The sequence below is a fragment of the Eucyclogobius newberryi genome, unplaced genomic scaffold (genome assembly GCF_026437365.1).
Source record: "Eucyclogobius newberryi isolate DKJ021-1_F unplaced genomic scaffold, fEucNew1.0.hap1 SCAF_13, whole genome shotgun sequence".
Lineage (NCBI taxonomy): Eukaryota > Metazoa > Chordata > Actinopteri > Gobiiformes > Gobiidae > Eucyclogobius > Eucyclogobius newberryi.
This window is the reverse complement of record NW_027315757.1, coordinates 11,991,883-12,005,567: the sequence shown is the minus strand read 5'-3', so window position 1 is coordinate 12,005,567 and position 13,685 is coordinate 11,991,883. Positions and strand designations below refer to the sequence as shown.

Below are 13,685 nucleotides of genomic sequence, written 5' to 3'. Positions count from 1 at the left end.
TGCAACAATGAAATTTCCCCATGTGTGGACAATAAAGGATTATCTTATCTTATCTTAAGTAGTTAGAATACTATACTTTGATAAGAATATGTCACAAAATACATTTTGATGCACTTTTTCCACTATTCTCTAGCTAAAAGTATTCGATTCCCAGTCGATGGCACAGATTTTTAGCTTCACCTCCGTCAGTTTATGCCAGGGCAGCTGTGGCTACAGAAGTAACTTAATACCACCAGGTGTGACATGAATGAATAATGCAATATAAAACGTATTTGAGTGAAAAGCACTACAGAAATCGAATACAAGCCACTTTTGTTCAACTCAGAGCCGCACATATCTGTAAAAATGAGAGGACACAAGAGAAACTTTGAAAAGGTGGCTGTTTATTTTTTCATTAATATGCCGTAGGTATATAATATTCTTTGTCTCTAGATATAGGTCATCATATTGATATCATGTAAGTAAAAGTGTGCTTTTCTTTACAGCAGCTGTAGGGGGCAGACTGCTGTCATGAGAGGTTTACATTAGAAAGTATACAGTGGAAGTGGCTGGCAGTTGTGTACAGGATGTGTGTGGTGCATGCACTCGTGGGTGTGGAGGGAGGGGCTCACAGATGACAGGCTCAGAGAGGTAAAGAGCAGGAAGAGAAAGCTGCCCACTGATCATCCCAAAACGACTTCATCAATTCAAACCACGCACGACAAAAACACAATTCAAGGATCACATTTTTGTATGGCGCCAACATAATCTGTGAAGTTCAAAGGTCAGGTACAAGTTCAAATGTTTTCCACCGGTTCTCCTGAGTTTGTTGAGTTTAACAGTCCTCCGTTTGGCGTAGATAAAGTCAGGGTTTCTGCTCCGTTTGTTTGTGAAAGCTGTACTTTACCCAGTATTACATCATGGCTCATTGGAGTGTGATCAGAATCGGTTTGTGGCATGGCTTAGTTTGGACCAATCAGAGCTTGTTGTGTGTACCTATAATTCACTTTCAGACACTGTCAGGTCAGTGACGCAGCCTGGATATGTTCTGCATGTAAACAACACTGCGAGCTCTGGGCTTCTTAAAAAGCTGCTTGGAATCGCTCTTTTTCAAACTTATGGTCATACTCTGCTGGTAGTAAACATAATGCAAGCATTCAGGCAAAGATCATGTTTGAGGAAGAAGAACTAAAACAATTATTATGGGTTTAATGTCTTTTATATGAGTTAAACTATGCTCTTCATTCTCTGTACCTTCCACAGTATACATAGTGTTAGTACAAATTATTGGCTGTGTCAAATGAAGTGGTTCCACCAATTAAATGTAAAAGTAATTACAGAGTACCTCAACAGATGGGATAAGGTTACACAGAGGTGTAGATAAGATTTTCATATTTAGATTAGCATAAATAAATCATTTGGTGCTAAGTAGGTTCCACTAAGACTAAAGTTTAAGCTCGAACAGCTAGCTTCCCGCTAATCCTTTTGTGCAGTAGTACAAAGTAGTATATGAGTAGATTCGGTTACATTGAAATTTTCATTGACTATTTATCCTACTTAAGCCATCTCTGTTAGAGAACAGACTTTGGCTCTGCCCTCAGGGACCCTATGTGGAGCATCAGCTGTCATAAGGGACTTAACATGGCGGCATCCTGGAGCCCCCTCTGCTGATCCTGAAATAGCATCATAAACTAAAGTGAAGGGAAAAGGCCAACAGTCTTGCCAGTATAATAGAATTCTGGGCCTTGTGTTTTCTCCTAGCTGAATGGGAACAGTCCATAGAGTTATATGGCTGATGTGCCCGGGCACAGGGCTAGCTCTGCAATGGGAACAGCGAGGCCCCATGTGTGATGGAGCTGAAGGCAGGAGGCAGGCACTGGAGCAGGGCCACCACTCACATGCACAGGAGACCCTCTGAGGCCTGTCAGGACTGTCTGTGCACGTCTGCTCTTTTCACATATACATGATTTTACCCACAGACGTCCAGAAAGGAACATAGAAACAGAATTTCAAAAACAGAGAAGATTCTCTGGAGAGTTTCACTGTATATGTAACAGTGGACAGAACTAACTTGTTTGTCTATCAGCCTGGTTTACACCACAAGTAATACAGATTTATAACAAAAATAATCTTAAACTTTGTGTCACATTTGCCTGACTTTATTTCAAAAACTGTAAAGCTAACAACAAAGATCATACCATATTTTTGTGAGGTTATTATTTCACACCTTGGCTTTTTGTATTTTTATGGCATTTTTGTTCAATGCAGACAAAAAAGCAACCTTGTCAGGTAGGTAAGCAATTTGGCACTAAAAGTGTGTTGTATTTGAGGCTGTTGTGGGTATGTTGGAAACGGCTGAGACAGGATTGTGGGTTTGGTGGAGTCTTGCTGACCACCCTCTCTCATATTGATCTCTTCTGCGTAACATTACGTCCAGAGTGTCCACTGCTCCACTGTGTCCTTCTCACCTCTCTCAGAGGATGTGATTAAAACAACACAATCTCACAAAGCACAGGTAAGTAGAAAACCAGTCTAGGATAATAACATATTACAAAGACTAAAGATCCCTCCCCCCTTCTGCCCCGTCCCCTTCGCTAATAGATTAATAACTATAGTATGTGACAGAGCAGTCATCTCTGCACAGTGGCACCTTTAAAATAGAATATATTTTACTAATAATACAATTGTTTTGTTGTTGAAACAACAACGCTTTATGGTGATACCAAAGCTGATGGAGAGAGTGTAATAGCGCCCCCACTCTGAAGTAAACATCAATAACACAGCCAGGCCTGTAAGGCGTCAGGAGCAGGCTCGTGTCCCACAGGAGCAGAGATTAGGGCGCAGTCTGAACCCTCTCACACACACACACACACACGCACGCACACACACACACACACACACACACGCACGCACACACACACACACACACACACACACACACACACACACACACACACACACACGCACACACGCACACACACACCCGTGTGCGCTGGAGCGGATGGATATGGCATGCATGCTCGGAACTGGTCGATGCTGACATGGCTCATGGATGGCAGTTCTGAACTCTGACCCCTAGGCAGTGGACCCTTAGCATCTAAGGGGCCTGCTATGTGCTGACCACTCGCTACATCGCTATTACTGCTGAGTCAGGCTAACACTGCTAATCTATGCCCAAACACACTTAGAACAGCAAATAATCTAGAACTAAGCTACTCCAGCGCCGTTTTTTTAATCAAGTATAATACATAATTCTACAGAATTATATTCAAAATAACCCTTTAAGGCAATATTTGATATTTTTTTAAGCTAAGTAAAGAGTACACACTATTTGTTGGCCTCTGGTTGACATTTGTACACAATGCATGTCATATTCGCTGTTATCATGTTGTTCAGCTGGTGTAAGGATGTTGGGAGCAAATGTACTTCCCAGTTCTCCCGACACGATGTGTTGCTGCTGAGCAGAGAAAGCCCTTGTGTGCTCTTGTCCTTTAAAAATTCAAAGCCCTTGCTCAGAAAAAGAAGGCGCTGTTTGCCCTTTTCACACCCATGACAACTGCTGATGTAGTCATCGTGCAAAATTAATAATTACACGCAGAGGATAGTGGGAGGGCGGTGGTGCACGTTTGTACCTTTAAGATGTCTTTACACTCCATAAAGTAGCAGCGTTATAAAGTCAACAGTGAGTGAGGTTTGAAACATCTTTTATTTTATTTTCAGGGCAAGAATAGTGATTGGCCTGTTTCAGCTGGATTCATCTTTATACAAAACAGTGCAATGGTGGTTTAAGGAAATAACCTTCAAATTTACTTACAACATCTTTCACAATGTAGCTGTCACCTCTTTGTCCATATGTGCATGTATGTGACTGATATATAGCTCTTGATGATCACCAATGATAAGTTTCTCCATTATGTCTGCTTAACTGCCTAACATTTACTGGAGAGAGGTAGTGATGAATCATGACTAAACTGGCTGTGTGCAAAATATGGCTTAGAAAAGATTACATTTACATATGTATAGATGATCACATAATGGCATAAGAAAATGGAAAGGAAAATCTATCATTATTATTATCATTATCATTATCATTATCATTATTATTAGTATTATTAGTAGTAGTAGTATTAGTATTACACTCAGTTAGAGGTGGAGTGATTGTAATTCAGAAGAGTGGTGTTCAATTTGAAAGTACAGATGCTTTCATAGCAATAGGAAATGATTAACCCTTTAAATGTATAAAGTGTAGGAATCTGATATGGCACTGAAGTATTTAGTAATCTCTCTCCACATTTTTGTAAATTAGGGCAATGTTGATGTTCTAGATCAGTGGTTCTCAAACTTTCCCCTCTTTCCACACTTTCCAACCGCACATCAAATATTGAATTCCCAACCACCACATTTCTTAAAACGACTGAATTTAAACTTAAAACTATGATTATAAACCATGTCAGGACAAAATAACCAGATCAAAAAGCCTTACAAAGAAATAAGTCACACCTAATGGTACTTTTGAGATTTTGAGAACCACTCGTCTAGATCAAGAACCGAGGAGTCAGTTACATCACAGCTTTTGGTTATAGTCTCAAAATTTAAAACTGATATGTCTCTTTAGTAAAATATTGTTTAGATTGCTACTTTTGCACCTTTTTAATTTGGTCAATTCAAGCACTTTTCTTGGTTCAGTACACGTGACTTGTCTGAGGAAGCTTAACTTAAATGCTTAGATTTACACAGTGAATCCTTGCAGCAGCATTACATCAGCTCACTTGAAATACTTCCAATATTTCAAAATCTCCCCAGCGACTTCTCATTTCGATTGTGGTTACAAATTTCCCTATGCTGCCTGTATGTGACGTTTTGGCTTGTCCCTATGGGGGTGAATAATCACAGCGCAGTGGTCTCCTCCTCACTCCGCCACCTCCGTACTAGCTACCCAAAGCTTGCTGTAACGGAAGACTGGCCCTACGTGTAGCTGGGTGTCCCTCAAGGGGCTGGAGTTGGACCAAGGATGTTTGTGGAGGCGGGATGAGGCGTGGCATGGAAGGGTAAGATGGCAGGTGACGATATAGGTATGCGACGTTTAGCTTTGTGGTGGTGAATGTATAAAGATGAGATAGGAGTGATAGGAAGCACCAATGATCTAACAATACCCTCAATAGAAATTCTAAAGTCAAAGTCGCACTTTTGCCCCGCCTTTCAACTGCTTGTTTCCAGTCAGGATGTCTATAACAACTCTATACATTTGAGAACTGACTTGGAATCAGAAGAAAGGAGGATTGCCAGGAAGGGTCATGATTCACTTCAAGTTCAGCTAGTTCAACATGATTAACAAAATAAATATGTAGAATATATATACAATGTGGTAGTAAATTATCATAAGTGCCACAAATGGACAATTTCTATTTTTGGGCTGAGCTTAAAATGAACAAGTCCATTTCCCAAGGTGTCGACTCCCTCTGCTCGCGCTTCTGCTTTATACAACTCGGCTGCCGCTTCTGCTGCTACCCGATAAGGAGGTCAAAAGGTCAAAGAGCGCAGGTCAAAACGCTCTCAACTTTCACCTCTCGTCTCATTTGTTCACATTATTCGATCGGGAGAAGTTGCCCCGGCACGTGCCACGGTAGTGTCAGGTGCGGTGGTAAAGTGGTGGCGCTTTTTGAATAACTCCTCCATTTAAAAAAACAAAAAAAACAATAGACCCTGCTACACGATTGCACAGGGCTCAGAATTCACAGTTCGAAGGCTACAAGTTCACAGTTTATTTTTTTTCCGCAACCCCCCCTTTTAGCTTAGCCCCCACCCCTCCAAACCCTGTGTTCCCCATTTTACGTTACGCGCGTCGTCATCCTCGCCTACTGATTGGCTGATTTCTCTCACACAGGCGTGGTTCGGCGGTTGGGGTCTTTGCTGTAGTCTTTAGTGAGCGTGCTGCTTTGAAGAAACTCCCTCTCTGAATTCAGCAAGCCGCCCATCCCGCCCGATTTGGTGCCCGCGTTGCCCGGCTCCCTCGGGTTCAGGGTGTACATGGGGAGCTCGGAGGCGGCGGGCCCCGTGTAGCCGCCCTTACCCAGTGGCGACGCGTCTCGGCTGGGAGCCTCGGAGGAACGCACGCTGGAGCGGCGGCGAAAGCGGTAGCGGTACGAGGGGATGCGGCTAAAGGCGGACTTCTTGATGAGCTCCGTGCGGGATTTGGCGCGTAGCTTGCGGTGCTTCTCGATGAACATGTGGACGGCCAGGACCCCCACCATCTCGGCCATGATGAAGGAAAGGGCGCCGAAGTAGAAGGACCAGCCGTACGAGTAGGACTTCTTGCTGTCGCTCTGGCCGGGGTCGCCTGAGTTGGCCGAGATGTACACTATGATTCCAATAATGTTGCTCAGGCCTGCAAAAGGGAGCAAACATATTTGTTAACACATTTTACTACAGTGTTTGAGGAAACTTATCTAGTCAGTCATACACATGCTCTATAGAGATCAAGTTTGTGTTGTTACACCACCAAGATTTGAGTTATAGTTCAATCAAAAGTATTGATAGTAATAAATGTGTTTACCAGTAGTGACCAGCAGTTAATGGTGCTGTGCCTACCTCATTTTTACTGTCCTAAAAACATAAAAAACAAAAAACAAAAAAACAAGAACAAGTTCAATTTTGCGGCGGTTCAAACATAGTGTCCACTTTGATTCCTAACATTCTAATTATTCACCACATTAAGTGCTTTCACAGGACAGAATATCTTTTGCTGCTGTTTTTCATGGTAATGTTAACTAAAAACAACTAGCATCCTAAGAGCGCACTTCCCAGCTCACAGAGAATAAAATGCTTTATAATTAGATGCAGACAGCACAGTCTCCTTTTGAGCTGCTTTTACAATATACAGTAAACTATGGCAAAACACATTTTACTTTATCACACACACAAAAATATTGGGTACAGCCCCTTTAATGGGGTTGTTTATTTTGTTTACATTTTTATGTTGTTGGATTCATGCATTTCCATGGTCGTTTTGCCCTCTTCACATTCAATCCCAACATCTCGATAGCTTTATATTGAATTTACTGGACGGAAAGGGTCAACAATACTTTGTAAATGTATGAGTTACTTGTGTTATATTGAGTCCACAAACATTTTCCTTCCATAAAACGAATTGGATGTTAGAACGTTCTCAGTGATTGTAAGCAGCAGTCTACTGAAAATAGCAGCATACTCAAAAGAAAAGAAGAATGTACATTTGCCACAGTTAAATAAATGTGAAATTGAATTGGTCTCCATGATTTGTCTTCAATAAATGGCCATTGTGCAGCCGTACTTCAGAGCAGAAAGTAGCTGGGATTTGAGAAAGAAGGAGTGGCTAAAAGAATGATTGCAGTCAATGTGCCCTTCATACTATAGATTTTGATTAGAGTAAACACAGTGTGAAAGTGACTCTATCAAAGTGAAATTACCTTATTATAGTGATTAGTAACACTTATGTTCAAAGGCTAACATAAACAAACAGCACTGAACCGTCTGTATCAATATGCACTTTCAAATAGTCAAGACCGAAACAACACTTTTATCATTTATTCTTTGGTCTTCTTGATCGGGTAAAGGTTAACATATTAGTGACTTTTTTTTCCTCAACAGCGGCATTTCCTTGTAAAGTAAACATATTTGCAAAATCAATGAGCTTTTAGCCATGTTATTATGGTGTTCCCTCTTCGTTTCTTTAGCTTAACCAAAATTGTATTTAGATGTTGAGTAATCCTGTATTGTCCTTCATGAGTGTTCAGAAAATGTATGTTTTCACCTACTCGACTATATCCACCCATTTTCTTATACTAACTTGCATTTATAAAAAAAATCATAGTAATAATAGTAATATTCATGAATTTTGTGTGAAATGCAGCTATGAAAATGCGAGAATTTAAAAGCAATAACAAACATAAATAAATAAATAAATAAGGAGTTTATTACTAAGAACTTGAAAAAAAAAAGCATAATACTGCACGTCTCCTTCAAAGACAGCCCACACTAAATGAGTTTGACAGCCCCGCCCGCACACAGCTGCTATACTTCTACTCGATATCATTACTCTCAAATACAGTGCTCACAATACAGTCAATTAGCCCACTGCAATTAACCACAATCACCCGCCATTATTGAGGGAAATAATTACCAATTTGGTGTCAAGAATTTACTACAGAACCCAATAGGGCCCTACACATCCCAGTGAGCAGCAATTACTGGTCTTTGTGAGTGTCAAAAGTCAGGACATGAGTGTAGGGGCCTTTCGCGCGCTCGTAGTGCAGCGGGAATCCTCGCGGGACGTCGCAGCGGGTTGATTAGTCCGAGGCTGCGTCCGATTTGCACACTCTCGTCTAACTCCTCAGGCAGGCTATTCTGTGGGAGCTAAAGAGCTGACGCGCCGCCCTGTTCAAATATTTTGGAGAGTTTCCGCTGTATTAAACGAGGCCGAGCGCAAGATGTTTGTGAATTAACTTGGAACGGACAATTCTCAAGAGTGCTCCAGCCCTAGTTCCACACACCACGGAAGGTTTAGTGTAACTGTGGCTGCGTCCCAATTGTGTTTCCTTGTCTCCTCAATCTCTCCGTAATAAGAGAAAAGAGCCCTAGAGGAGAGAGGCAAGTTGTCTCTAATTGGCTTTCGGTAATCATGGAAAAGGCTCAATACGCTGATTTCAATACCTCAATGACAATAAAAAAAGCCTTTGTTTAGACACAAAATGATAGCGTTGTCTTCGTGTTGTTGTGGTTTTATTTTAGTTCTGATAAAGCTCAAGATCATTCTGAAATGTCATCTTGTTTTTGCTTTTTTAGTATTGATAATTGCTAGTTTTGATACAGTGTTTAGAATCGATTAATATTTGATTTTTGATACTTTTGACAACCCGATGGATGGAATCATGAAGACGAGGAAACAAAACTCTCCACCAATAATGTCTGAAAGCTTTCTTTATAAATGCACACTCTTCTCTCCTCTTTCATTCACTTCATGTTCCCTCAGAACCATCAATCCCAACTTCTCCTCTTCGTTCGCCGCCGCCGCTGAGTCATTGTTTTACCGGAATGTTCCAAAACATACCAGCAGAGACGAAGAAGATGCCCGCACTGAGGATGACGTTGTGTCGACTTCTGTAGAACTCGCTGGCCGCCACGCAGAGCCCCCCGAGGAAGAGCAGGCCCACACTCATGATGGGGAAGATACTGGACGCACGCACTGCACCTGAGACACAGATACAGGGAATCATGTCGTTTACAGGAAGTCACAGTCGTCATAGTAATCTTCACTTCAGTCACTTGAAAATAACAGATTTATGTTTGTCCTTCCAGTTACTTTAAATGGTACATATTATGCAGCATCAACTGAGTAATCCTGTATTGTTCTGCAACTGTGGCTCGAGGGGTCAGGAAATTCCAGTTTTCACCTACCCCCTGTCTCCGTCCACTGCTCTGTACTTCAATTCAATTTTGATATTACTTACTGATATATGTGGGTTTTAAATGTCACTTAGACACTTTAAAAATAAAAAAAACATGACAATCTGGAGCGTGGTACAGTTGAAATAATGAAAAGAAATGGGCTGTTTCTGTTACTGAAGCGAGAGAAATTAAACAGATTTAAGGCCGGTTATGTTAAAATATATATATTTTTAACAATATAGAATGTGTTTCTAGTTCTAGATCATTCTAGTTTTTAATTAGTTCTGCTATAGATCAAAAATATTCAAAGTTATTCAGAAAAGGTCCAATATTTCCCTTTTTTATGTGATTTAAAAAAAAAACCTTTCAGGATCAGTACAATACACACACTTATAATGCAATACTAGTTTTTTAGTTTTGATACTAGTTTTATTATTGATCATTATCTGGGTATTGACACTTTTGACAAGCCTACTTATCACAACAATTGTTTTAAATAGTGCTTATTCATAAAGCAATAATTTGCAAAATGAGATAATATCATTTTAACTTTGATGTTGTGTGTGTGTTTGTGTTTGTGTTTGCGTGTGTGTGTGTGTGTGCGTGTTTGTGTTTGCGTGTGTGTGTGTGTGTGTGTGTGTGTGTGTGCGTGTTTCAGAGATTTGTGTTGTTGTAGAAATCAGATAAAACATGTCCACTATAGGATAAAATAAATTATATAAAATGTATTGACAAATCCGTCTTGGGCTCTATTCTTCTACATTCAAGACAACAACACCCATTCAATTAAAAGAGGAAAACAATAGACTGTGCCCATGTGTTGGTGTTTGTCACAGAGAGGCAAAACTATTATAAGTGTAACAAAGACAAATGACAAAAATATTTGAACAGATGGAGAGTCAGGCTTTCGCATATGCAACCACAATAACGATAAGAATATGATGAATATAAAAGCCAGACGTTCTCAAAACATTTGCCATAACAGCATATGTGCCGAGGATATTCCACCATATTGAGGCGCACAAACAGCTTGTCGTGCAAAGTGTGTTCAAGTATTCCCCGACATGTTCCAAAGACTATTTAACGGTGATGTTACACTGACGGACAAGAGCAGTGTCCAATGACATTGTGTAGCCCCGGCCCCGCCCCCCCTGCCCCACACCTCTAGGCTGTTCAAAACACGGTCACTAGGTCCTGGCTCCTGAGTGGCTGAGCTGCTTAGAGTCCTGTCGTCTGATTGGCTGCCTTTGGGGACGCTCTATTGTGTTTAGTCAAGCAGAGGCTACATCCATTTTCTGCATTTGTGGCAGTTTCCTTGTCTTCATCTTTACTGCTTTTACTTTGATCATTCCCTGCATCTGTCTTTTGATATAGCGGGATGTAATAAAGAGTATTGTATTTCCACTTTGTGATTTTGTGATTATGCCAATATTTGTTTGTGCCTTATGCATGTGGCATCTGTTACAATCTCCTCCGATGCTCGTTCAAGCCTTTGCATCCATTTGTCACTCCCGCCGCCGCATGCTAATCACTACACACAGGTAGTGTATAAGGTTGTAGCTTTATTACAGCCTGTGAGTAAAACGTGTACTTTACAAATGCATCTAGTATACTGCATCTAGTGTAGTGTATGTATATGTCTTTCTGCTTCTAAATTCTTATGATTATCTTGTTAAACTTGTAATAATTACATCTTTTGTGGCATTTATAATCTTGACATATGCACTGTGCCACAAGCTTGTACCTGATCATTCTGTTATGTGGACCTCATTCTAAACATATCCAAAATGTACTCAAAACTAATATGGTGTTTTCATAACCTTTACAGCCGTCTTTGATTTGTGTATGTACAGAACCTGGTCTATCACTTGTCACTAGTGTTGTCACAATACTAAAACAAGAATAAGAAAAACACTCTGTACTTGATACTACAATGACAATACAATACTACAATAGAATTACATTTTCTTGTACCCTAAAATAAAGTGTTACCACTAGTTCATCTATAGCTCAAAATGATTAAATTTTTCAAAGTTATTCAGTAAAGGTCCAATTTGTCTTGTTTAGGTGATTTTTGTGTAGTTTTTCAAATGAGTATTTAGTTTTGATACCAGTTTTATTATTGATCAGTATCTGGTAACCAACGCTTTCGACAACCATACTTATGACTACTATTCTTTTAATTAGTGCTTATTCATAAAGAAATCATTTGTAAAATAATATCACTGCATAAAGGGCCTCATATGTGTACTTCAGAGCGCTGCAGGTGACATTAGAAAACTCTTTATTAACTCGTGGCCACAAGATATTATCTTGAGGGAAGAACTTAATTATCACATGCGCACGACTTACTAATACAATCTATGTCTGTTGCTGGCCAGTTTGGAACTTATGGTTCTGCAGTGCATTATTGGCATCCTTTGAACCCAGGAGCCGAGTGGGATTCATCAGAAGAGTTCCTCACCACCACACTGACCCTTTGGTTCAGCCGGGGCACAGGTTGTGTGTAATGATCTCTCCACTGCACCATGTGATGATCTGCTTGATACACATTATTATTACATAAATAATGACAGTGTACCAATACGGAACACAGTATTTCTACTTGCCTGGTGTCATCACATGTCAGAAACCCACGGACTCAAACACACAACCTTCCCACTTCCATTACATCCACGAGCACACTAAAGATCCAGACAGTTGGAGAGGAGGATATAAAGTAAGGGAATGTGTGTGTAAACTTACGGAGGAGGTATTCAGCGGCATCTGCTTCGTAATCAGCGTCCTCGGGAAAGTGATCAATCTTCTTGCACACGCCACGAAATGTACCTGCCCAGAACAAACACATCCTTAGAAGAATTACACACCATTTGTCCTATTTAGACTGAACCTGCAGCCATTCTTCTAATTCCTCTGCAGCTAAAAGCAACAGTGATACACGGCATTGTCGGCTTTATTCACTGTGTTTAACACAAAAGTCTATTAATATAATTTTTATTTCACCTTGCACTGTATCAACTTTACGCCGTGGAAATGTTATTGCTTTGTCTGGAATGTTCCTCAGTCAGGCATTAAACATTTATCTTGTCATACTGTGGAACATTCAAGACAAAGCAATAACAACTGGCAGACACTCCTCCAGAAAAGGTAATTAATGTACCTTTAATTGTAGGAGCAACAGTGAAGGATTGACAGAGTTTTATCACTTTTATTGTGGCTTTATAAAGGTCTGGGAACACAACAAAGCTCTGCACTAATGTGAGGTTTGAAAGAGCAACCCTCTAGTTGATGGGTGTATACTTGATCCTGTTCTTTGGGAAAAGTAAAACCTTGTGACTTTGTTTCATGCAAGTTAGAATACACAATAACTGTTAATCAAGAAAGTGCTGCACAATATACCACAATCAAACAGAAATCACACTTTACGTTGGCGGAATCAGACTGTAAAGGCTGCAATGGGATTCTTGTGTTAGTATAGTCTTCTCTCAAATGTTAAAATTTCTGGAGTTATTTAAAATTTGAATCTACTTTTTAATTTAAAAAAAACTGAAAAATTGTTTCGTTTTTTTTCTCTAAATAATGCAGCCGTAATTGATTATCTCTGTAATTTGCCTTGCAGCTGTTTCCAAAGTCTGTTTGTTTTGCAGCTGCAATTTGAAATGTCTAAAGACTTGCCAAAATTTGATCTGGCATGATACTTTTTTCTTTTTTTCTGCCTGATAAAAAGTGAATCACAAAAATACCAAGAACTACCAACAATAAGCACATCATACCTTTTTATATAAAATAATAAAACAGCTATTAACTATTGCAAACACCTATATCTAAAATGATGTAAATGACCAATTTCTCAAGCTATTTTAACCTATAAAACATACAAAACATGGCATTGCTGCTATCATGACACTCCATGGGCATGACACATTTCCCCGCATTCCGCTGTGGCAGAGGATTTGCCCACCAACCCGAAGGTCGACGGTTTATGCTGTTCGTGCATCTCATTCCGCCCCAGACAAACTGTACAAAACATCTACATCTTCACGCTGATCATTTACCATAACATAACAACATAACATTTACATAGATAACACTCCCCCTGCAGTATCCGTGTCCCTTTTACCCTGCACCAAAATTACTCTTGATCCGCCACTCACTCTCGCTAACTTTCCGTCCACGGCCCCACTGCACCAAATCCCATCTCCACCAGATTGAACAATGACACGTCCCTGTTGCTTAGATATGAATTCACATCAAGAGCAGACAATACAAGACGAGTGGAGAGA

The 13,685-nt window shown here is 40.2% G+C and overlaps 1 protein-coding gene across 4 annotated transcripts in view; it reads right to left on the bottom strand.

The window, feature by feature from the left end:
- Nucleotides 1-363: 363 nt before the first annotated feature.
- Nucleotides 364-13,685, bottom strand: part of cacng3b (calcium channel, voltage-dependent, gamma subunit 3b) — a 34,514-nt gene continuing 21,192 nt past the window's right edge. The window contains exons 2-5 of one of the 4 annotated variants that reach the window (XR_011926685.1): nt 12,148-12,231; nt 9,065-9,205; nt 2,927-6,364; nt 364-2,824 (exon numbers count right to left, since the gene is read on the bottom strand). Coding sequence is in view for 1 of the 4 variants with exons in the window: in XM_072442614.1 (XP_072298715.1) it covers nt 5,856-6,364; nt 9,065-9,205; nt 12,148-12,231 (734 nt within the window). In the remaining 3 variants the exon portion in view is untranslated. Of the gene's footprint in view, nt 6,365-9,064; nt 9,206-12,147; nt 12,232-13,685 lie in introns of all 4 variants that reach the window. The other 3 variants (XR_011926683.1, XR_011926684.1, XM_072442614.1) reach the window with 3 other exon arrangements.